This window comes from Desmodus rotundus, chromosome 4, assembly GCF_022682495.2.
Source record: "Desmodus rotundus isolate HL8 chromosome 4, HLdesRot8A.1, whole genome shotgun sequence".
Lineage (NCBI taxonomy): Eukaryota > Metazoa > Chordata > Mammalia > Chiroptera > Phyllostomidae > Desmodus > Desmodus rotundus.
The window spans coordinates 64701831-64727901 of NC_071390.1; the positions used below are offsets into that span (position 1 = coordinate 64701831).

The 26071-nt window shown below is 35.3% G+C and overlaps 1 protein-coding gene across 3 annotated transcripts in view; it reads left to right on the forward strand.

Annotated features, from left to right (window-relative positions):
• Positions 1-26071, forward strand: part of BMPR1A (bone morphogenetic protein receptor type 1A) — a 175402-nt gene that overhangs the window by 133301 nt on the left and 16030 nt on the right. For all 3 annotated transcript variants that reach the window (XM_045196188.3, XM_024561298.4, XM_024561299.4), the window contains 5 exons: positions 5034-5196; positions 6986-7088; positions 13148-13244; positions 13391-13490; positions 24980-25124. In XM_045196188.3, the coding sequence (XP_045052123.2) occupies positions 5034-5196; positions 6986-7088; positions 13148-13244; positions 13391-13490; positions 24980-25124 (608 nt within the window). The remainder of the gene's footprint in view (positions 1-5033; positions 5197-6985; positions 7089-13147; positions 13245-13390; positions 13491-24979; positions 25125-26071) is intronic.

Here is a 26071-nt window from a genome sequence, read left to right on the forward strand (position 1 = left end):
CCAGTGTAGGGGGAAAAAACAATGTAGGAAAAATGGTATTTTTAGAAATTACTAGGTAGGATTGCAGAGTAATGTTAATGGAAATGACTTTGACTTTAGCTCCATCTTTATCTTGAGTTGTGTCTTGAGAAAGTAAATTTCTCTCTACCTTGTTAGAAAATGGAATAGTAACACTTATCCTAAATAAAAACAGGAATATTTTGAGCACCAAATGTTTTGATATAGATTAAAGTGCTTTTACATTGAGATAAAGTTACTCAAGTCACAACAGAAGAACGTTATCTGATTGTTAGTCCTTGTTTTTGACATGAGTTAGCTTTAAGTTAACATTACCTAACAGCGACGTAAACAAATAGAAATTTATTTATTTATTTTACATAGATGGTAGATGTTTTCTGGTATTCATTCAATAGTTGAGTAGTCTCAAGGTTGACATCTCTGTAAATTTCTTTTTTTCCCCGCGGGGTTACAAAATGACTGCTATTGTTTTCATTGGAGGAAGGAAAATGGGGAAAGGGTCAGCCCTGGCCTCAGCTGGACTTTATATCAAGAAAGCAAAAGTGTCCCCAGAAAATAACCTCCTACCAGCTGACTTTATCTTGTTTTATTGGTTAAACTGAGTCACTTGCTAGGGTTACTGGGAAACAGAATTGCTACAATCAGCTTAGGTTACTAGCTAAATCCATTGCCTAGGGTTGGACACATTGCCCCCAGACTAAGTCAGAATTCTGTTAGCTAGGAAAACCAGGAGGGGTGGGGGAATAGATAATCCATTGGGCAACTAAAAGAGTCTGAAACAGATTTTATTTATTTATTTTTTAATCAAGTAAGATGTTTTCAGCATTCAGTAACAAAAGCCCAGAATAAATAAAACAGCTTAAACAATTAGGAAAATGTAGTATCACACATCAAAAAGTCTGAACATAGGGGTACTCCAATTAGTTAATTCCTTGGCTGTTCCAGTTCTTTCTCTATTTAAACTGTGCTCTTCTCCATACAGCAATTTTAGCCATAGGTTAACTCACTTGGTGGCCACAGTGGCTGCTGAGGGGCCAGGTATAATTTGCAGATGTAGAAACTTTGAATGGACAACTTTCAGTATAAGAAGAGGGTTGGATGTCTCCTTTTACTTGGTAAAGAAATCTTTTCCCAGGTGCCTCCCCCCAACAAACTTCCTTCTAATTTTATCTGGTTGAATTTAGTCTGTGCTCTTGTGTAAACAATGGCAAGGGATATGGAACTAAAATTACTAGATTAGACAGTTATCTCTACTGAGGGTAGGGCTGTGCCTCCTTGGGTTACATAAAGGAAGACCAAACACTTTAAAAAAGATGTGTGTGTGCACATAGCCACCAAGGTAAAGGGGAATAGAACAATGAACAGTATCTGTTGTCTATGTTTGTCTGCCTAGCATCATGCATACCATTTCTCACATGTACACAATAAAAGTGTACACTAAAAGTTGATGTGATATATTCAATTCATCCTCACAGGAATTTATAACACAGAGTTTCATCCGCCTAGTGTACTTAGCTACTAATCCACAACTTTTGGGTTGTATGTAGCATTCTCCATCAGGTTCAGACTCTTCTTGGTCCAGCAGTGTGTGTCTAAGAGAGAAATTACCGATTTCCAACACACCCAGTATTCAATGATGAGGAAGAAGTAGGGTCAGTACTATATAAGCTCCCAATCAGAGGAAGGAAGATGTGCAAAAAACCTTCAGTAATCACTGCTCCATAGCACGTAGAGTAAGGAAAACTACCATTGTTGGTTACCTCATACACTCAGTGCATTGATATCCCATTGGTCTCTCCTATCTTTTGCCTTCTCATCCCTCTTGTAGATATTTTATCTTAAGGATAGGGGAGAGGGACTTCCTCTTCTTTATACAAAAGAATCCAAGAGATTGCTGGGAAGGTAGGAAAAAAATATTAAACAGGAATGAAAATTTAGTAAAATCATTGATGCCAAAAGCTTCTATTAAGGACAAAGGAGCTTGGTATAAATGCACCTATATATAGTCACTTGTATCTTTTAGCTCTTTGTCTCTCTGTTTGTGTATGGGGGTTTCTAAGCATGTAAGCTATTAAATATTTTTTGCATATGTTTGTTTTGAAATATAATATATAGCCCCTGTCACCCCATGTCTCTTAATTTTATACTTTGTAAACACAGGACTTGTGGTTAGGAACTGTGTGCCTGAGCATGATAGAGGGGAGGTGCTGAGAACTGATGTTGGAGAGGTAGATACACAGAATCCAGATCCTGACTAGGCATGGTGAAGGTGGTTGGATTTTATTCTGAGTATGTATGAAGGCATTAATTGGTTTTTAAAAAATATTTTATTGTTTATGCTATTACAGTTGTCCAGATTATTTCCCACTTTCTCCCTCCACCCAACTTCTACTCACTCCCTCAGGCAACCCCCACACCATTGTCCATGTCCACGGGTCATGTATATATTAATAGGTTTTAAGCAGGGGAGTGACAGGATCAGATTTATGTTTATAAGATAATTGGCTGCTATGTGGGAAAGGGATTGGAAGGGCCAAGAAGAGAAGTATTGAAGATCAATGTGGAGACTTTTGTCTTGGAAGTGGCATGATATAACAGGCCCAGGTAATAAGAGTGGAGTTGGAGGAAAAAATGAGATACACAGGGTCTGGCAGAAGTAATGCCGTTGAGTATGATTGGTAAGGTACGTGAATGTCTCACACGAGATGGACAGAAATTTGAACATTTCACCTAAAACGTCACATGGCATGCTTCAGTGTGATATTGTTATATTATAGAATTACATGCTTACAATTTCGTAATGAAAGATTTTTATGTAATAAAAAGGGGGCATTATTTGTGCCAGATCCTGTATTTTGGAAGTTGAGCCAAAAGACTTCTGGAGGACCGTGTTAGAGGAGAAAAAGACCTGAATTCCATTTTGGAGAAGTTAATTCTGAGATACTTAAGCAAGTCAAGGCTGGAGGGATAAATCAAGGAACCATCAAAAAAAGATTTGTTTAAACCATGGGAATGGGTGCTATTTACCTAAGGAGTGAGTAGAGAGAGGCTTTTGCTAGGTAATTTTTTTTTGCATCCATGCCTTAGCAAAATCTTACAATTTTAAGATATGGCTCATTCCATTGATTTTTGACACCCTAAGATAAATTGGCTCCCTCCTTTGTTTGTATAACACCTTTGTATTATATCACTTTTCAAATTGTGTTTATTTAGGTTCTTACCACGCCCTCCCCCTTTTTTCACTTTCCAAGTTTCTCAAAGATCAGATCAGTTTCCAGAATTCAGTACCTTCCATGCACATAGTAAGCCTCTTATTAGTGCTTTGTTAAATATTTGAGATCATATAAATCCCAGATGCAAATTATTGTAATTGGTTTTTATCTCTTAAATTCAGATAGTTTTCTAGGAAGTTATGTTTGATAATGATTATATAACTTGGAATTTTTCAAGTATAAGCGATCTTTTAGTATAATCTTTGTTATTAGTAATATTTTTACTTGCATGCTATTTTATACTTAACTAAGTCTTTTATTATATAGCCGTTTGATCTGAATATAACCTGATTTGAATTGGGCAGGTATTATTACCATTTTTTTTATAGATAAAGAACTGAGGTTCAGACAGTTAACTTATCTTTCGACATAATCAGGACTTGAACCTTTGACTTTTTACTACTTCATCATTATTTCTACCACACTATACTACTTTTTCTGTGTCATTAGATTTTTGAAAAATTAATAGCATGTGATATATTATTTGCCATTTGTTCTCTGTAGTTAAATTGATGCTTTCTTCTGTTACCGTAATAGGATTTTAAAGCTAGTTATGAGACCTGAGATGCCCTCTAGTCCTAGGGTCTTATAGAGTAACATGGCTTATCCATAATCATCCAGCTAGCTAAATCGTGGTAGAGCCATAGTAGACCAGAATCCAGGTTCTTCTTATTTCCAGCTCAGTGGATTTCTTCTCTTCCTCCCCCACCTTCCCCTGCTTAATTTTATAGTTGACATTCTTAACATAAAAGAAGTCCTTAAGTTTTATAGTAATTTAGAGGATTAAGTGGAGATTATTAGAATTCAAGGTATGTAATCGCTAAAACTTAGCACATTCTTTTCCTGTTATCAGTGTGAATGTATGTGTTATTTTTTTTCTCTTTTCAGTAGTTCATCTCACCAGTCTGGCTAAATTTAAAGTCAGGTCTAAACTATTAAAACTTGAACCACTTACTTAACATTTATAATTAAAAACCCAATTCTCTTAATGTTTCGTACCTGTTTGGCTCTACATTTTATTCAACTCTGGCAGATTTCAGCCATATATAGGGAGGAAGGAATTACAAAAACATTGTTTTAGTTCTGTTCTGATTCATCCTGAAAGATTTGGTACCAAATATGACAGTGTCTGTCATTTGAAGCTACTAGACTCTAATGGGAGAATAACCTTCAGTTTCTGGCAGCAGAGTCTGGATTTGAATCAGTGACCTTGAGATAAAAGGCACCAGATAATACTGGTCCCCATGCTCTCACAATTCCCTTACTTAAGCAGTTAAATTCCAAAGCAAGATGCTTAGTAACTCCACTTCTACATAAAGGCACAAATAAAGTACTTATTTTTTTAAGCTAATCTCAAGTTTTGAACCAAAGAATTTAAGAAACATAATTTTTTTGTTTTTTAATGATTAAAGCAATCACAGCCTTCCCTAAAATTGCTTCCATGTACCTTTCTTAAAAGTTATGACCATATTCTACCTTGTGCTATTCTTGTTTGTCTTTTACTAATGCAAAAATTATGATGTAGTCATCTCCGTATGTCCCACAATGCCTGGAACAGTAATTCTGTATATAATAGGTTATTAATAAGTGTCTGTTACTTGTGTGTATGAAATATACTTTTAATTAAAGACACACATTAGCTGTAGTTACTATGATAAGAAAGCTTAGAAACTTTTCTCGTTGAAAACTAAAATCAAAGAATTAGCTTTTCAGAAATGTTTTGAATTTCATATATGATTACAGGGCAGAATCTGGACAGTATGCTCCACGGTACCGGAATGAAATCAGACTCCGACCAGAAAAAGTCAGAAAATGGAGTAACCTTAGCACCAGAAGATACCTTGCCCTTTTTAAAGTGCTATTGCTCAGGACACTGCCCTGATGATGCTATTAATAACACATGCATGTAAGTATTTTATGCAGCCTTTTTTAAAGTTAGGAAAATAGGGTTGCATAATGCTATTTTAAGAATTGTTTACATCATCTATAGTTTTTTTTTTTTCTTTAACTTTATAGTGTCTTCAAAGGAACTAGAAAGCTTTTTCTGTATAGAGGAATATTTATTACTATTGATTAATGGTTACTTTCTTAGAGTAACATTGTAATACAGCTTTTTAAACAGGATAAGAAAAATATAATCTTTGTCTAACATTTTAAGTTTATTTAATCTTTTTATCATAAAGTTATTGATATTCATTGACAATTTGGGGGCTACCAAAAAGAAAACATGAAAATTCCACCAAAACCTTGTAATTCTAAATTGTCTAAAATATTTTGCAGATATGTAAGAATGATATTATGATGTTTAATTTTATTATCTTCTTACAAGTAGACTCCCCAATCTAAATCTGATTTATATAACCAGTTTAATTTTCCTGGTTAATTTTATGTTAACTCTTCAACACATTATACATGACTATGTAATTCTATTCCATATTTGAATAATTGGTTTACTAGCCAAAAAAGAATTCCCTGAGCAACTCAATCTCATCAGTCAATTAATTGTCTCCCTCTATAAAGGTAATAATCAATGTCTTACTTTGTACTTTCCTAGTAATTGTATGCTCTTTGAATGTGACCAGATATAAACCATAATATTTACATGTAAAATCTTGAAATTATATGATGGCTCTTTACATCTTTAATTTGTTATTTGTCCTCTGATGGATTTTGTTATCTGTCCTCTGTGGTTGACTTTACTGGGACAGGCTGGGCGATCTGTGCCATTGGGTATGGCTCCCCTCTTTGTCACCAAGTAATTTCTTGCCACACTTCTTGTCCATAGTGCCTGCCTGATATGTGTGTGGTATTTGATAATGGCTGAGTAACCCCAAGTAAAACTGAATCATCAATTTTATCAGAATTTCACCCTACACTTAACATTTTCTCCGAACAGAAAATGAAAATTCTGTAAGATTCTTTTAAATAGAAGCAGTACACTTACGGATACAAAGAATAAGTAGGAGCACACAAAAAGCTTTTAAAAGTTTTTTCTATCCATTATAGTCTAAATGAATATTAGGAGAAAACTCCAGCATACTATGGCATTATATAATAATAAATTTCATTAAATACAAGTACATTTATGTAAATTTCTTGAAAATTCAGCTATTCAAAAGTTCTCCCTTTTTTATGTTCAGTAAAAAATGCATCTTAGGATCTTAGTCTCTTCTCAAATATACTTTGTCGTTGAGTCTGTTTTTACTTCACAGGAAAGTTTGTCTTTATTTATTATTGTGTGCAGTATGTGAATACTGAAAATTTTATGGATAAAAAATAAGTTATTTTTAAGTATATTTTTAAAAATTAAGATGATTTATTTTATAAAATTTTACAAATCAGCTTTCTGTAATCACATGACTGTAATTAGTAAAGAGAAGTTATATAATGAATGATATTTTGGTGCCTTGTTTAATAGGAATCCTTTTCCACCTGACATAAGGTTCTTAATGGGTCTTTGGGTTTTAGTTCAGCTATGAGAACTTTCTTTTGCCCTGAAACCTACGCGTGTTGCCAATTAATCATATGTGAATGCAATTTTAATTTAAAAAACAAGGTACTAAAGGCCATCAGTACCTGGTCACATTCAAACTCATTTTAATCAGTACTTTGTTATTATGTTTTGTTTCTGTTTTGTTTCTGTTTTTTTTTTATTTTTGTTTTTTAGAGTTTTATATTTGTTTTCATTTTTTTAGAACTAATGGGCATTGCTTTGCCATCATAGAAGAAGATGACCAGGGAGAAACCACATTAGCTTCAGGGTGTATGAAATATGAAGGATCTGATTTTCAGTGTAAGGTAAGATCTAGTTTGGGGCCTAGGAAATAAAGAAGGGAGGGACCACTAAAAAAGCATTGACTTTCCCTAGGAGAGGTGTGCCTGGTCTGTACCTTGCTTTATGCTCCTGAAGCAAACATATTTGGGGAAGCTTAGCTCTCACTTCAAGTAAAATATGATTGTGGCAATTGAAGTTCCAGATTACTTTTTTAAAAGTATTAAATTATCCTTTTTCTAAATTGTTATGGCTGAAAACTGTCACTCTTATTTGTGGATTATAAAAATCAAAAGACTTTAGGTGATAGGCAATAACCTCTGTATCACACTCTGAGACAACTTAGAAATGGTAAATTCTTGTAAGGAGATCTCAGTGGAGTTTTTTTTAACAACAGCAGCAAAGGAATCGGGATTGGTAATAATTTATGAGCATCCTGGTGGTGCTCTGGGTTATAAACCTAATCTCTTTAAAATTCTGTATAGTAGCAGGGGGGCGGATAATGGGGGAAAGAAAAGGAAGGGCAAGTCAAGGAACATGTGTAAAGGACCCATGGACAAGGACAACTGGGGGGCAGGGGGGAGAATTGAATATGAGAGGTGGGGGTGGGTAGGGGAGAGTAATGGGGGGAAAATGGGGACAACTGTAATTGAACAACAATAAATTTTTTTTAACTCTGTGTAGTAATTTTGCCCTCAGGGAACCTGCCAATGTTTTTGGAAAGCACCTCCAGATAGAACTATTTGTACACAAATTTAAGCCTTGGTTATTTTAGAAAATTACCTGAATGATTTAGAAATTCTCAGGATTAACAGAAACCTTAAAGGTTGTATGTTTCAATCTCTTGGCTGATGTTTGGAATCTACCCCCTCCCCCACCCTACACAAAGTGCATCCCATAAATTTTTTTATGTGTTATACCTCTAGTGACAGGGGCTCATTACCTCCCAAGACCACCTATTTCATCTGTAAAATGAACTGACTTGATCCTGAGAAAGCTTGTCCTCCCAATGACTGCAAATGTATGTTGCTTCCAGCATCTTTGGGCCATAGAGGACAAATCTAATCCCCCTTTTAATGTGATAGCCTTTTACTATACAAAGAAAGTTGTTGGGGGATTTGGGGGGGAGTGTTGTTTGTTTGTTTTGTTTTTGTCCTGCTTTCTTCCCCATACCTTCTAGTGTTTGCCCATGAAAAAATAATAGTTCACAATGATTTTAGCTGTTTCTTATATGATCAGATTTAGAGTTACTCTCCAGAGAATAGGTCACTCCTTCCCCTTTTTCTAAATACAGCCAAATCTCATGTTAGATGTTTGTCACCCAATATTCTAGAAACATTGAGCTCTGTCAGCTGAAACGCCCATATCTTTCACTCATGCTACTGCTGAGCCACATCTCTTCCATTCTTTATTGGTATTGTTGGTTTCTTGATACAAATAAGTACATGGGAATGGAATGTTTGTTATACAATTGTAACATACTTGTCTATGTTAAATTTCATTGTATTAGAATTAGTCCTTTTCTCTAATTTGTCAAAATTTGGGGGAATGCTAATTTGTTTTTTTTTCTTCTAGTCCAGTTTTATGCCTTTTGTATATTTATCAACCACATGTACTATACATTTCTTAGTCACTTAAAATATATTAAAGCTATGGTTAGAGAGCACTGAGCTTAGCAGTAGCAACTAGTGTGTCTTGCAGGCCCCCTGAGCTAGGCATGTCCCAAACTGAATTCACCAATATAAGTTAGTAGTTAAGTTTGACAATCTGTGTTCAAATCCATATGCTGCATCTTACTAGCTGTGAAACTTTGGGCAAGGAGTTTTACTTTTGTTTTCTATGTAAGACCTATTTTACACTAAAAGAATTTTTGATCTGTAAGGATCAGATGAGATAGCATATGTGTGAAGAGTTTTAGCACAGTTGGCACATACAATAGTAAGGGCTTACTAAATGTTGCTTTTAGCATAGTGATGATGTAACTGAGCAGACTTTAAACTGGGTTACGCATATTCATGGGTACATACAGACTACATTACACAAGGATCACATAGACACATGGGTAGTTTTAAGGGAATCAGTTTACAAATCCTAAACTTTCATATGTCCTGTTGCTTAATATTGACCTGCCTAAGAACAGAGCCTCTGAAGCAATTCCTCTTTTCTTTCCCTTTTACAATCACCCTTTTCACAGTTTAAAGATCAAAGACCTTGAATGTAAAACCTCAAGTTACCAAACAAGGCTATAATTTGAGATCTCAGTGTGACTGTGGAGAATATGGGGATATCAGATATGTTTCCATGTCAGGTGATTTTTAGTGTTTTGCTTTCAAACAGATTGCTTGATTAATGAAAATAATTTTTGGTAATAGGATCATTATGGAGGTTTAGCATATGATTGGAAGGTCTTCATAACAGACTCTTCCATTATGATCTTTGTATTTATGTGAGTAAAGTATCACGAAAAATGGGGACAAAATTAATGCAAACTTTCTCATTCCACCAATGAGAAATATTTTTCCATGAATTTAAGAACTAATTTCATCCATTATATAATTAGTAATTTTTTATTTTAATAAAGACTATAATATATATATTGTTTTGACCTATGTTACACTAAGAGAATGGTGGTGATAAATCAAGCCAGAGTAAATTTTAAGACTTAAAGACATATTGTCACAGGAAATAAAATACAGTAATTTGTATTTAATATTTATTTTTGATATGGAGAATTATGTATCAAAATATATTACTAGGGCATCTTATTGTGGGAGATGTGGAAAGAATAGGAGTTCAATGAGAAGAAGGAACACTAACATTTCTAATTGTTAAACATTTCTTCATTTTTTAAATTTGTGATAAGTAGGTGTCAGATTGTTATGCTATTTAGATTCTACTGATTAGACTTAAGAATGATGTAACAGTTTTATTTTTAAATGTCATTGTGTACAGCAAGCAAAAAGTTACTAATGAAAAATTTTAGGTAACATTCTAAAAATATGTGAGAGGAGGGATACATTGTTTAATTTCACCCTGAGCCTTTTCTCCCAGTGCTTTTACACATACAGCTGCGTAGGGATCAGAATCGATTCAAATGAGAATCACCCTGCTTTGCCCAGACCTCCCACCCTGCAGTCTCTGTTGGTAAATCTAGCTTATTCTGTTTCTTTCTGTAGGATGAGTTTTTTCTCAGAAACTGCTTGCCATTCCTTATAATTTGACTTCAGTTCCTTTTTCATGTACCACTCCTTCACCCCCCCTCATCCAAGCTCATTGAATCTCCTATTTCATTAATTTCAAGTGAGTTTTTCCCCCACAAGGATTTTTATTGCCCATATACATCTGGAGATACAAATGGACTTTGTTGGAGGAGGGGAGAGGGGAGGGAAGGAATGGGAAAGGAAAGGTCGTGTCACCCAACTTCATTATCTAGACACACCTGACTTTTGCCTACCCAGTTAACCTATAGAAGAAAGGTGTGAGATGGGTTTGATGTTACTTATTTTTGGTGAAATCATATTGAGTCATACAGGGGTTTACAGGCATTTTTGGCTTTTTCTAGAACCTTGACTAGGATCCATGCCAAGTTCGCTAGAGGAAGAAGAATTAATTTATTGAGTAGTTACTGTTTGTATTTAATATGCTGGGTACTTGGTATATTGTACCTCATTTCCTGCTAGTTACCCTGTAAGACATATTTTTTATCTTCCATTTTACAACAGAGGAAACTAAATCCAGAGAGAAGTAAGTTGCTTGTGGTCACAAAGTTTAGTAAGTAGCAGAGTTAGGATTTAAGCTATTTTATTCCAGAACCCTTGATTTTCCATTATACCATGCTGCCTCCAATCTTATTGGCAAAGTCTATTTTCTTTCCCTTTTAAAGAAAAGAAATAATAACATTTAGCTATCTAGTTTCTAACACTCCTTGTTTTTAAAATCTTTAAATCATATCTGTCTTTCTGCTATCTGACAAGTGCTCTCATCTTCCTGGGATATCATTCACCTAGGTTAAAAGATAAGAATTAATATAGAGTTCTGTAAAACATTGAGGATCTCATAGAGCTATTAAAAACATTGTAGGATCTCTTCACACATCTGGGATACCAATTCCCACTTACTGGTGGTGTGTCTACCTTCTCCATTCTTATAATCATTCTTGATAGAGAAGACTGAAACAGAACAGGAGTTGGAGAAATGTTCCTTTTCTTTTTCCTTCATTGTCTGCTATTTTGTCTACTATCATTGTCTACTACCCATTGCTTGGTGGTCTGTCTGCTAGCACTGCCAAAAAAAGCCCTTTCTTGGTTTTTCTTTACATTTTTTCTTCAAGGCCAAGCTCATTTTGAACTTTAGCCTTCCTGGAACTATTCTTGGATGCTTGGCACTTCTTTTATTCATCTTGATTGTATACTCTTTATTCCATTCTTCATGTAAGGATTTTTGTTTGTTTTTTAAGATTTGGGATTGTTTCAGAGTCACTCGTGTAACTCCTAACATGTTTCTTTCTCTTTAAAATCAACTGTTAGCCCTGGCTGGTGTTGCTCAGTGAATTGAGTGCTGGCGTGCAAACCAAAGGGCGCCAATTTGATTCCCAGTCAGGACACATGCCTGGGTTACAGGCCAGGTCCCCAGTAGGGGGCACGCAAGAGGCAACCACACCCTCTCCCTCTCTTTCTCCCTCCCTTCCTGTCTCTAAAAATAAACAAACTCTTAAAAAGAAAATTATTAAAAAGTAAAAAATACAATAAAAATATAAAACTTGTCCTTTTGGAGGTTTCCAGTGTTCTTGACCCATCTTCTCTTGTAGAATCTCAAGTCATGGACTTTTCAGATTCATTTTTAAAGTAATACCTTAAATACATTTTTAAACTATACTGAGATTTTACCTTCTGGCCATGTGATACTTAATAGTAACATGGTCGCCCTGACCAGGTGGCTTAGTTGGAACATTGTCCCATGTACCAAAAGGTTGTGGAGGTTCAATCCCTGGTCTGAGTATATACCTAGGTTGTGTGTTCCATCCCTGGTTGGGGCATGTACAGGAGGCAACCAATCAATGTTTCTCTCCCCTCCTTCCTCTCCCCCTCCTCCCTTCCCTCTCCCTTCCTCTCTCCCTAAAATCATTGAGTAATATCCTTGGGTGAGGATTAAAAAATTTTTTTTTTAAAGAATAACAAAGTCAATTTCTGCTTACATTCTTGCTACTTTTATAATGATAAACAATTACATTGTATTAGTATCTTGGCCCAGAATGGCAGTTCTCCTGGGTAGTACTGAAATGTCAGCACTCAAGAACTTGTCAAGTACTGTACTGTTCATCAAATAAAACTTCACACATGATTGTTGATATCTGTTCCCAGGACTACAGTCTATTCTGTGTGCTTGTGTTCTGATCTATTAAGGACACATCTCATACCTGGTTTTGGGTCTCTTAAAAACTCTCAGAAATACTGTTTCTATATTTTAGCCCTTTTCTTCACCACACATGGTTCAACTTGCTTCCACATCCACTTCATTAGTTTCAGCATAGTTGTTATATGCAAAATCTGCAATATCTTCTACCTTGACCACTACCTTTCCTAACCTGTGTTGTCTTTGGCCTAGGACACCCTCCACTTTTTAATCTGATTTTCTTTGATCCGTTTAAGTTTCAGTACTACTACGAGATTATATTTACCCTACGAGTTTAATACTCTAATAAAATATATTACCTGTGTTTTTTAGAAAAGGATCTCATGAATTTAAATACTTTTTTTTTACTAAAAACTAATAGTAATAAAATATGCCAAAGTTTGGTGGAAAATACAAACTTTTGTTCATCTGTTGATCTATTAAATTATGGTCTGGTTCTAAGATACCATCCACATATTTGGGTTCTCCTTAATAAAAACCATTTTATAGTCTTCTCAACTGTAAACTACGTTAGCTTAAATTCTAATTTTTAATAACCTTTTTTTAACCCATAAGATTTGCAGTTACTTTTCACTTACTGAATTAGAAATTATATTTTATGAATATTTAAAATTTTTCATTATCAATTTAGCATATCTAACCATTTCTAATTTTATCATTACTCTTTGTCTAGGATTCACCAAAAGCCCAGCTACGCCGGACAATAGAATGTTGTCGGACCAATTTATGTAACCAGTATTTACAACCTACACTGCCCCCTGTTGTTATAGGTAAGTTAGCAGAGAAAATATGATTAAAATTTTCAGTAAAATATTTTCTCTGGTTTTACCAATATGCAATTTTTCTAGAATTTAATTTTTTTACTTTTAACAAGATATGATAGAAAAACACACTTATTGTTTACTTTCATTGTCAGGTCCATTTTTAGATGGCAGCATTCGATGGCTGGTTGTGCTCATTTCTATGGCTATCTGCATAATTACTATGATCATCTTCTCCAGCTGCTTTTGTTACAAGTAAGCAGATAATTTTTTTGATGCAAAATATTTTATTGAATAATAGATATAAGTAGTTGTTCTTAAAGCCAATAGGCAGAAACCATTTACTGCTAAATGTAATTCATAAACCATTAACTTGTATTTGCTGTTTTATCTCCTTAAATTAACTAGATTATAATTTTCTTAAGGGAAGAGAGGATCTTACTACCAATAATTTAATTAGATACAACTTTATATTTCTTGTTATGCTCGTGAATACTTATGATTTCCTAATTTATACAGTATTTAACTTTCTTATGTCTGAATGTTTAAACCCTATTTCAAGAAACCAACTATATTATCATTCTTTAGTTATTGGGTCTTAAGAATTGTTTATATTCAGTCATGATTTCAGAAGAAGTTGCTAAGAGAGAAAAGTAATAGGAGGGCATAAACTCCAAAAATAAAATGTTATCTTACTGACTAAGGAATACAGAGAGATTAGTGGAACAGGTTACTAAACCTAAAAATAAACACAGGTATTTAAGGAAATTTAGTATATGATAGAAGTAACATTTCAAGTCACCAAGGAAAAGATAGATTAATAAGTAGATTTGGGAGTAGGTAGCTATATGGGAAAAAAGGAAGTTGATTCAATTCCCTATACAGAAATAAATTTTAACCAGATTGGAGCCACTTATATAGAAAGTGAAATCATTAAAGTACTAGAACAAACCACGGAGGAATTTTGTAAAACAATTTCAGAGACCCTGGCTGGTGTGACTCAGTGGATTGAGTGCTAGCCTGTGAACCAGAAGGTAACTGGTTCAATTACCGGTCAGGGCGCATGCCTGGGTTGTGGGCCAGGTCCCCAGTGGGGGTTGCATGAGAGGCAACCACACATTGATGTTTTCCTCTCTTTCTCCCTCCCTTCCCCTCTCTCTAAAAATAAATAAATAAAAATAAAATAATCTCAGAGGGTGGAAGATATTTGTGAGTCTGACATAAAATGTAGGGGTAAAAAATCTTTAAAATTAAAAAAAAGAAAAGATTGACAGTGTCAACTACACAGAAAACTCTATTATGTGGCAGAAACCACCATACATGGCCAGAAGACAGACTAGCAGTGAAACACATGGTCAGCTTATGTTGGAAAGAACTGGTTTCTTGAATATAAAGAACGTCTATAAATCAGAAAGAAGAAAATCTAACAAGTCATTGGGAAAATGGGCCACAAAAATGAACACATTATCCAAAAAGAAATACATGTGGCTCTTAAAAGAAAAATTGAAAGATGACTAAAGAATGCTTATAACGGAATCTCCCTCATGGCTTTTGTGCGGGGAGGTGCTGGATGAAAGAAGGTGAAGAGATTAGCCAAAGAACAAAAATGCATGATCTGTAGACACAGAAAATAGTGTAGTGATAGCCAGAGGGAAGGAGGGGTGGGAGCTGGGTAGAGGTGGGCAAAGAGGGGGAAATGGGGACATCTGTAATAGTGTCAACGATAAAAATTAAAAAGAATGCTCATAGTATGAAAAATACAAATTAAAATCATACTGAGATCATTGTTTTTCACCTATTATACTGTCAAAGATTCAAGTGTTTGATAATAGGTCTTTGAGATGAAGGGGCAGCTTGAGCATAGTTATTTACTTTTGCTCCCCAGACTCAAACAGCAATAGTTTTTAACTTCTTTGTCCAACTAGGACAAAGAGCACAGGAAACTATGAAACATATGGATGAATAATAAGTTTATTTACAGACCTAAAAAATCTGAATCCAAGGCCAGAAATTGATAGCAAAAAGGCAACCAGTTTATACTATAGAACTCCTTGAGAAGTTCAGGAATTGGTAGTACTAGTTATCTCTGAAAGTGGAGCTTGAGAGTAGAAGTAAAACCAAGCAAATTGCCTAACAGTTTATTTTTAGAAAGTCATACTCTGTATTGGCAATCTAATACTGCATTAAGAAATCACTCCTAAATTTGGTATTTCAAAACTGCAATTATTATCTCTCACTGTTTCTGTGGGTCAGGAATTCAGGAGTAACTTGTCTGGTTGGTTCAGGATCTCACCTGAAGGCTTAACTGGAGCTGGTAGATCACCTTCCAATGTAGCTCACTCCAGGGCTCTTAAGTTGGCAGGTGACCTTAGTTCTTCTCATGGTACCCTCTCTACAGAGCTTATTGAAGTTTGGCTTCCCTCCAGAGTGAGTGAACTAAGAGACTAAGATGGAAACTGCATTGCTATTTATGATCTAGAGCAGCGATTTTCAATCGGTGTGCTACTAGAATTTTTTAAAACATGGAATACCTGCCCTGCCTCATATAGCTCAGTGGATTGAGTGCCAGCCTGTGAACCCAAATGTTGCTGGTTCGATTCCCAGTAAGGGCACATGCTTTGGTTGCGGGCCAGGTGCCTAGTTGGGGGGCCTGTGAGAGGCAACCGAATCTCTCACACATTTATGTTTCTCTCCCTCTCTTCCCTTCTCTGTAAAAGTAAATAAATAAAATCTTTTTAAAAAATTTTAAAAAGAACATGGAATACCTGACTGTTTAGTCAGGGGCACTGACCTCTTTTTCCTCAGTTTGTCAAATAAAATGACAACAGCCAGCACAACAATACCCATCTGCTGTGAATGAATCAAAATTATACCTATATTTTTTGTCAGATTGGCAAATAATGTATTTTTGGTGTGCCATGGAATTTTAGTAATGTATGTGTGTGCCATAAGATGAAACAGGTTGAAAATCACTGCTCTAGACTCAGAAGCCACATCATTACTTCTGCCATGTTCTCTTGGTCACACAGGTCAGCCCTAAGTGCATTATGGAAGGGAAGTAAATAAGGGAATGCATACCAAGAGGTGAGGGTCTTTGCAGGCCATTTTGCATATCAGATACCACAGACAATGAGATCCCCACTTCCATTCTGAATGATATCCGTAACAGAAGGCTAGAAGTGTATTCTCTGGAAAGAACAAAAATAAGGTTCTCATCTGTGATACCCTACTATTGAGGGTGAGGTATTATAGTGGTAGCAAGGGGGGAAACTTGCTATGTACTGATTGGTGTACAGTACACCAATATTTATGTGCTGATGGGTGGGTCCCACAGCCCTCCAGAACCCTGTCAGCCAGGTTTGTTAAAGACAGCAGATAGGAAGATTCTGCTCAGGGAAATCCATTCAGCCCAAGAGAAAAATACTAAACATACTGACTTTAGGGCCCAGTGAACTGGCCCAGGAAGATTTATCTTACAGGGAAGCCTGTAATCAATAAGACCCACTCACATATTAACAGTTGCCAATCAGGCAGTAAAGGACATTTGATCCCTGAGAAACAAGAAACAAATAAGTTTCTGACTGCACGACACAGTAGGAACCCAATGTAGCCCAGCAGAATCTGAATTGAGGACCTATAGCTGAGAGTCTGGGGAGAGAAAAGCAGCTACAGTTTGTCAGAGTACTGGAGAGGAGAGAGCCTTGCAGAAAAAGAATCCAGAGATCTGCATAAGGTTGCCATTGAATATTTAGCTGAGTCTTCTTCAGCAAGTACAAGTGAGGAAACTACCCAAGGCTGGGAATAGAGCTGTTTCCACCAGCTATGAGACTTGAAAACCCTGTAATTCACAGGGCATTGGTTATAGTACTCAGAAGGGTCTTGCCTCAGTATTGCGGAATAATTAACTCTATACTATAAACATGGCTCTGGTCCTATCTCAAAAACAAGACCCAAATGGATTGGATCTTTTCCAGGTAGCTACATTCTCAAACAAAGCTCAAGAATATTTAAAGGATTACAGAAATATCTAGCTTCCAGCAAAGTAAAATTCACTGTATCTGCCATTCAATCAAAGATTACAAGGTCAATACTACTAACCTGAACTGATGTAGATTTTTAGAATTAGCAGACAAGGACATTAAAACAGTCATTATAACTATATTTGATATGTTCAAGTTAGAGGCATGGAAGATATTTTTTTTAAAAGACCCAAATCAAACTTCAGGAAATGAAATCTGTAATATCTGAGGTGAATTATACACTGGATGAGATTAATGGCAGTGAACATGAAGACAGCAGTAGAAACTAAACATTTAAAAAAGGACTTAAAAATGAATCATGCACCATTGAGCTGTGGCACTTAAATGAACGGACACACACACACACACACACACACACACACACACACACACACACACACACACACACACACACACACCTTCTGGCTGGTGTGGCTTAGTGGACTGAGTGCTGGCCTGCGAAGCAAAGTGTCGCCAGTTCGATTCCCAGTCAGGGCACATGTCTGCATTGTTGGCCAGGTCCCCAGTAGGGCGCATGCAAAAGCAACCACACACTGAAGTTTCCTTCTTTTTCTCCCTCCCTTCCCCTCTCTCTAAAAATAAATAAATAAATAAAATCTTTTTAAAAAAATGAATCGAGCACCCATGAGCTGTGGCACTTAAATGGCACTTAAATATATATAAAATCAGAGTTCCCAAAGAAGAGGAGACAGAAAAAGTATTTTAAGAAATGATGACCCCAAAATTATCCAAATTTAGTGAAAACTGTAAACCCATAGATCCAGAAGGCTCAGCAAACCCTTAATACAAGAAACATAAAGAAAACTACATCGGGACACATTATAGTCAAATTGCTCAAAACTAGTGATAAAGAAAAAAAATTTAAATGCAGCCAGAGGAAAAAAGGAAGATTATATATACAGAGGACTAAAGATAAGGATGGTAACCTACTTTTCATGGGAAATGGTGCGTGCAAGAATACAGTGAAGCCCCATCCTTAAAGTACTCAAAGGAAAAGTCATGAGTCTACAATTCTATGCTCAGGGAAAATATTTTTCAAAAATGAAGGTGAGATAAAGACTTTCAGACATACAAAAGTTTGAAAGAATTCATCACCAGCATATCTTCACAAGAAATGTTAAAGGAAAGTTCTTCAAGTAGAAAAAAAATTATGTCAGGTAGAAATATGAAGCTACACAAATTGAAGAGCACTGGAAATGCAGATCAAGGGAACCCTGACACAAGCTAATGTCTTTTAAGAGGACACATGGACAAAGCCAGGGGGGGTAGGTTCAAGGTTGGGAGGCGGGGATGGGTGGGGCAAGGGAGTGTGATGGGGTGAAAATGGAGAAAACTGTACTCGAACAAAAATAACATTTTTTTAAAAAAGATTAATTGAAAAGAACACTCATCTCAGCATCAAGCCATGGTCATGCAAGGGAGTGATCTAGAGCAGTTCATAAAATTCACGGGCACCACAGACTGTTCATTTAACCTCTTTTTATAGTTTTAAACTAAGTATTACAGAGAATCTCATGACTTCCTTGTATGCTTAGCTTTTGAATTTTATTTACTTGAAGACCATTTAGTTATTGAGCAAATTCACAAGATTTTGGTGTATCATATACATTTAGCTCAATTTTAACAAGACAAAAATTTCTATCTATAGCAAGCCATATAAGGATAAAATTAAAGTTAAAGAGGGGTTATATTTCTTCATATTGGGATTAGTCTTTTTTATGTCATTAGTCATTAATATTTTGTTTCGCTTTTTTCCTGATGACTTTTGTTTCAGTCTAAAAATATTAGAAAATTTATTCTTCTTGAATTTGATTTACATTCATGATAACATGCTCCTCAAGATCAATACCTTCTCCAAAACCACCTCTCTGGCTATCATCTCCTTTCATTGTGTATTAGCTATTATTTCTGTTTCATTCGGACAGCTCTTTGTATTTTCCTCTGTTATGGAATTTCTGTCATTTTTTGTAAATGATTTCTTTACCCTTAAAAAACTGATGAGAACCCATGATCTACACCTGAAGCATTTCCTATATTTACCTAACATTTTTTTCATTTGCAATCATTTGTTTACTTGTTCATAATCGCTTGTCTAAAGTCTGCCTTTCCCACTAGACAGGAACCTCAATGATAGTAGAGGTTACTTGTTTGCTGACGTGGATGATGGCTAGCTGATAAATTACCACTTTTCTGTTCAAGTATTAAAGAACATGGTGAATCAGTGTGCCCCCTCACCCCATGCTTGACACACAGTAGGTACTCATTAAATTTTGTTGCTGTTCATCAGCCTCCCCTTGACCCAGAATATCTGCTTGGAAGCAGTATCACAGATTAACTATCATATATAAAGCCCACTTCTAGCTTTATAATTAGCCCGTCATTCTCACTGCCATTAGGAGACATCTCAGTCCCACTAAATTCAGTATTAAAAATGAGTGATTTTGATAGTAATTGCAGCAAAATATATTGCCAAGTAATATAAATATATTTTTAGGTAAAAATATAAATATTTACCTAAAAAAGGAGCAGCCAATCAGCCTTAAAGTGGTTAAAAATAAGAAAAAATGTGCTTTATTTTCATGTTTATTTTTATGATTTTCATCACTCTCCATTTATTTGTTTAGTTCTGAGTTTTAGGTCCAAGTTTTCATTTGGCATATTTCTTCTAAAGAACCTCATTATAATTTCTTGCATGTAGGTCTACTGTCCATAAGCTCTCTCAGCTTTTGTTTGTCTAAAAAATCTTTTGCCTTCATTTCCCAAAGGTATTTGCACTGGATATAGAATTCTGGGTTGACACTCCCCCCCCACCCTTATGGATATCACTTCCTTGTCTTCTGGCTAACATGACTTTCATAATTCTTATCTTTGGCCCACTGTATGTAACTTTTTTTCATGGTTTCTTTTAAGTTTTTTTACCTTATCTTTGGTTTCAAACAATTTAACTGCAATATATTAAAGATATGTAGGTTTTTAAATTATATTTTATTATTTATGATATTACAGTTAGAATGACAAACTGACTTGAAATGTATATACATATACATATACATATACATATACATATACCCACACATACCTAAAAATGGGTGTGCCTCTTCTCTTAGACTTTTGCTAGTGTTGAGGGCTTGTGAGTCAGGGTGGTTAAAAGTTGAATAGGGCTTGGTCTTTGTTTAATGTTTGGGTCTGTGCCTTCAGTGCATCACAGGTTTCAAACTCATTTGGTGATAATCTGATGTTATGTTGTTCTTGGGGGGGTTGGGATTTGGATGTAGAAGGGTTTTTCCCTGTGTTTCTGCTAACCCCCTCAGCTTTCAGCTTTTATTGCTTTCATGACTGCACCACAGCAGGGGTCTCTTTCCATACTTTAGCTCTTACCCCAGAGGTAGCTTGCTGTTGTATGTTACTGATGGTGGGGGCAGGTGGAGAGTGGGGGAGGGGAGGGGAGGCTCCTGTATTGTTAAACCTTAACAATGAGGCTTTCTTAGGATTTTGACCCTTCCTCAGTATCAGTGGATCTTTGTCTGGTAGGGCAAGGAAAATGTTTCCTACACATCCCCCAGAGGCAGAGGGATTTACTTCTACTCCTTCCCCAGAAGTAATGGATCTTTGCTTGTGCCCCATGGCGTGGGCGTTCAAGAAAGCAAAAAATATATACATGTGTGGATACTCTACACATGTATATTCAGATATACATGTGTAGAGTTCACTTCATTGTCAATGCAAACACTGAATACTGAATTAAACAAGTACTGTGCTTATAATTATGTTGAGGGGATGTAAGGATAGAAATACTTCTGTTTAGGGAAGGGGCAGCGGGGATATTAAATGATGAGTTAAATCTTCATCTTCGACAGTGTGAAGTCAATAGTTAAAGCCTAAAACTGAAAAACTAAAAATGTCAACAGAAGCGTGTTATTTAGAAATAATGGGGTAAACATGAAACAAATCAGCTTAGAAAATTTGAAAATGTTTGGCTCCCACAAGTAGAAAATGAGTGGGAAGAGGTGAGGAGATAGGATGGGAACTGTTGTTTTGTTACTAAGCCACAAAGAACTATAGTAAGTCCTCACTTAACGTTGCTAGGTTCTGTGACTTCAAGTGAAACAAAGTGTAATGAAATCAGTAGACTATACCATAGACTAATTGATATAAACAAGAGTTAAGTTCCTGTGGCACCTCATCAATGTTATAATGAAACAAAATTATTTGAGGACCTACTATATATAACATTTAAAAATAGATGAATATAGAACTTTGATAAAATTAAAAACAATGTTCTAAAGGTGTTACAACACAAGGGTATAGATGAGAGTGTGGGGAAAATGGGCACTCACACAATGATGGAGAGAGTGTAACTGGTATAAATTTCAAGGAGGTCAGGAGAGCACTCTATCAAAAGTCCAAATTCAGTGCTTCTACTACACAAGCCTTGTGTGGAATAAGACTAAAAACAATCTAAGTGTTACCAGTAAGGGAATGGTTAACAGCCATACAATAAAGTACTGTTTAGCCATTAAAGAAAACAGACTTTGTATGCACTTCTGTGGAATAATCCCTCAGATATAATGCTAAGTGAAAAAGCAACGTGCAGAACAGCACGTAAGGTAGACTGCCATTTCCGGAAGAAGAAAAAGAGCAAGGGAATTGATCACCAGTGTATAAGTTTTTGTTTGAATATGCATCAGTGGTCTCCGGAAGATTACCTAAGAAACTAGTAGTAGTTCTAGTTCTAGGTACCTTCTGGGAAAATGAAGTTGATGGCTTAGGGATGAGGGTGGGAGGAATATTTCTCATTGCATGCCCATTTGTGCCTTTTAAATTCAAACCATTTGAGTCAGTTACCCTTATTAAGTTATAAATATAAAATTATTAAAATGGTTAAGTGTATTGGGCTATTCATATGCAAAATAATTTAATTTGATTTATTCTATAATTTCAGTTCTATATGGTTAAAGGACTAAGTGAGAGAATCAAAAATTTTAAACCTTGAAAATGTATTCATGATGTCAGCATTGGGAAGGTTGTTTTAAATAGGACACAAAAGCATATATCAAAAAAGAGGAAAATTTGATGAATTTAATTTGACAGCATTAAAATTAAAAACTGACACAAAATATCATAAATGGAATGACATGACAATGACAACTGAGAGAAGACTGGTACAGTACATAATGATCAAATATTTAGTATACAGATATGTAGAGAACTCCTATAAATCAATAAGAAAAAGATAAATCACCCCAATTGAATAATGTGAAAAAAAACATGAATAGGCAGTTTACAGAGAGACCTGAACTATGAATAACAAAATTGCAACCTCTTCCATAATCAAGGGAAAACAAATGAAAACAAGTCACTATTTCATACCCATCAGATTGGCAAAAGTGGAAACTATGGCAGTTCCCAGTTTACATTGGAATATGGGGAAACGGATGTTGGGAGACTGCAGTTCTGGTTGGGAGTGCTGAATATAAATTGTTTCACTTTGCAATTTGGTGGATGTTGATAAAATTGAAAGTATGTGTACCTTCAAGAAATTTTTATATATCTGCACAAGAGAAAGACACAAAAATGGTTTTTGTGGCCCTGTTTCTATTAACAAACTTTGGGAAATAACTAAAATAGGGCATCAGGGTAAGTGTAGAAGATTCATAACAGGATCAGTAGGTACTTTTTAAATAATTTCCTTGACAGAATAGTAGTGCCTAAGACCATGGACTTCTGATCTGAGCCTCTGGGTTTGGATCGTAGCTTGTTCATTTGTAAAATGGGAACGATAGTACTTACCTCTTAGGAGTTTTGTAAAGATGAAGTGAGAGTCACAGAACAATAGCTGACACACTCAGCATCAACAAAAACGAGCTGTTGTTTTTTACAAATATCAACCTGAATAAATATGTAAAACATAGGGAGTTTTTACTTAAAAAGCAAGGTGTAAAATATTAGTACAGCATGCCGTTTATGTAAATTTGTATGCAAAGAAACAATGTTTATGAATATGTACAGTTATTGTAAAAGTATAAATATACATATTGACATAATCACTTTTAGGATAGTGTTTTGTCTGTTAGGAGTAAAGGAGGGAAATAGAATTATCAGGGAAATGGCTGGAGCTTCAAATAGTTCTAATGTTTATTTTTCATATGTCTAAAATAATTATAGCATTATGTTAATATTTATTAGATTTAAGTGACATACACATGGGTGTCAATTAATCTCTACATTCCTATGTGCTTGAAATGAAATATTTTATGTTTTGAAATTTTAGGGAGAGAAGCCTTAAAAAATACCAATGGATTAAGGGAACTTCTTTGATATCTTTTCCATAAACTGCTTTTTACTATATTAAAAAATAGATATATATTGCCCTGGCTGGTATGGCTCAGTGGATTGAGTGCCGGCCTGCAAACCAAAGGGTCACCAGTTCGATTCCTGGTGAGGGCACATGCCTGGGTTGCAGGCCAGGTCCCTGGTAGGGGGCGCATGAGAGGCAACCACACATTGATGTTTCTCTCCCTCTTTCTCCCTCCCTTCCCCTCTCTCAAAAATGAATAAAATCTTTTTTAAAAAATAGAAATATATTTATTCATTTTGATTAATAAATACGTGCTTTTAATTCAAATGAAAATATTTGCGTAGACAGTGTATGAGATCTGTCCAGAAAGTATCTAGCCATGTACTATGAAATTCAAACAGACATTCATTGAAGAAGATACACGGAATATTGTACATAGGACAATGACACCTCAGTCCTCTTCAGAGTAGGCGCCTTGGCACCTCACAGTTTTTCCTCAGTTTTCATCGGCTGCCCTGTTGTATTTTACTGAATCTCATTGATGGTCTGAAATCTCTTCCCTTTCAAAGGTGATTTTAGTTTTGGGAAAAACACAGAGGTCACAGGGCGCCAAATCTGGGCTGTAGGGGGGCTGAGTCACCTGGGTGATTGGATGTTTTGCTAAAAAACTCTGCACAGGACATGGTGTTTGAGTGGGCACGTTGTCATGATGAAGCTGCCAATCACCAGTTGCCCATAGCTGTGGCCTTCTGAATCATCTGAATAGTTTCCATGGAGGACTGTTCTAGCTTAGTGCAAAATTTGACACAGATTCGTTGCTCTACTCACTCAGTCATTTTGAATGCCATGGCCACATAGTACACATACTCACTCAGTGGCATCTATCACCCACACTGACTAGTACAGTGAAGTCGTCGTCGTTCACACATGTGAATTCCAGTCCACTCTCCTTAGTTGCCAGGCTACATTGATGTTGTGCAAACCATTCTCGTTATATTAACAATGGTTGGACTTTTTCTGGACAGGCCTCATACATTCCTACATCCCTAAAAGTAACTTATTTACAACTTTCTATGTATACTTTTTGATCTTTTTAGACACATATATATATATAATTTAAAATTTTTTTATAGCTAGATCACATTTTACATGCTTTTTTAAATTTTATTTTTCCACTGTGAGCACACCATGGACATTTTCCATTTTAGCATGATATGTAGAACTTGACCTTGTAAACTGCATTTCCGGACATTATTTTATGTGAGGATATATTGTCCTGTGCTAAGACTAATTTTGATAATGATTCTGTGTGAAGGATAATGGTGTTGACAACCCCAAGATTTTCTTACCTTTAAAGTTTATAGTCTTAGAATTTTGATGTAGGTTATTTTCTGCTTTTTTAAAAGACATTATTGCAAGAGTATCTCAAGCAGACGTCGTTACAATCGTGATTTGGAACAGGATGAAGCATTTATTCCAGTTGGAGAGTCATTAAAAGATCTTATTGACCAGTCACAAAGTTCTGGTAGTGGATCTGGACTACCTTTACTGGTAAGATAAAATGTCACCTAAACACTAGTGGTCTATTGATACACAGTATGTCCTCATGATAAGTAGCATAATTACTACAGGTTAGTGGCTATTACCACACATACTCTTTTCCTTCTTATTTTGAAAGACGGCTGCAGTAATGCAAGATGAAATTAGTTAAAAATAAGAACTATGTAACAAGAAAAATAGAATGGGCAAGTAAGGTTATGAAAGAAAATGTGGTCATAAAGTGTTACATAAGTGCTAGAGTTAGCTCACAAGTTTTGCTTTTAAAAACCATTTTGAAGTGGAATCAGGTATATGATTCCTTAAATCTATCAGGTTAAACTGATTGTTGGAACAAACATAAGTATTCAGATTCTGAAATCAAAAGGAAGTTTCTCCCACATACCTTCATGGAGAGAATACTTCCCTCAATATAACACCGTATCACCAAAACAGAGTTCATAGAAATAATTTTAAAGAGAGTTATAAATAATTATAAGAGGGTTATATATAAGGAAATACTCAGGGCTAGGAGTTGAGAGGACCCTTTGATAAACACCAGATTTTCAAATAGATATTTAATTATTTAATTGCATTTGTTTAAATACACCCATCTCTAATTTAAAATTTTATTGAATTAAATAATTTTTGCAGTTGAATTAGAAAGGTAAAATAAAATTGTCTTTATATGCAGACAACATGATTGTCTATATGTATAAAATGATACGTAAAGTAGATGATACAAAATTGTGTAAAAAAATCTCAAGAATGATACCATGAAGCTATGACATCCAATAAGTGAGTTTATCAGGGTTGCAGAACATAAAGTCATTGCACAAAAATCATTGAATTTATGTACACTGACAAAAAAACAATTAGGAATTAAAATTTTAAATGCTGTATCACTTGAAATAGCATCAAAAAATTAAATATCTTACAGTAAGCTTACCAAAATTAGGTAA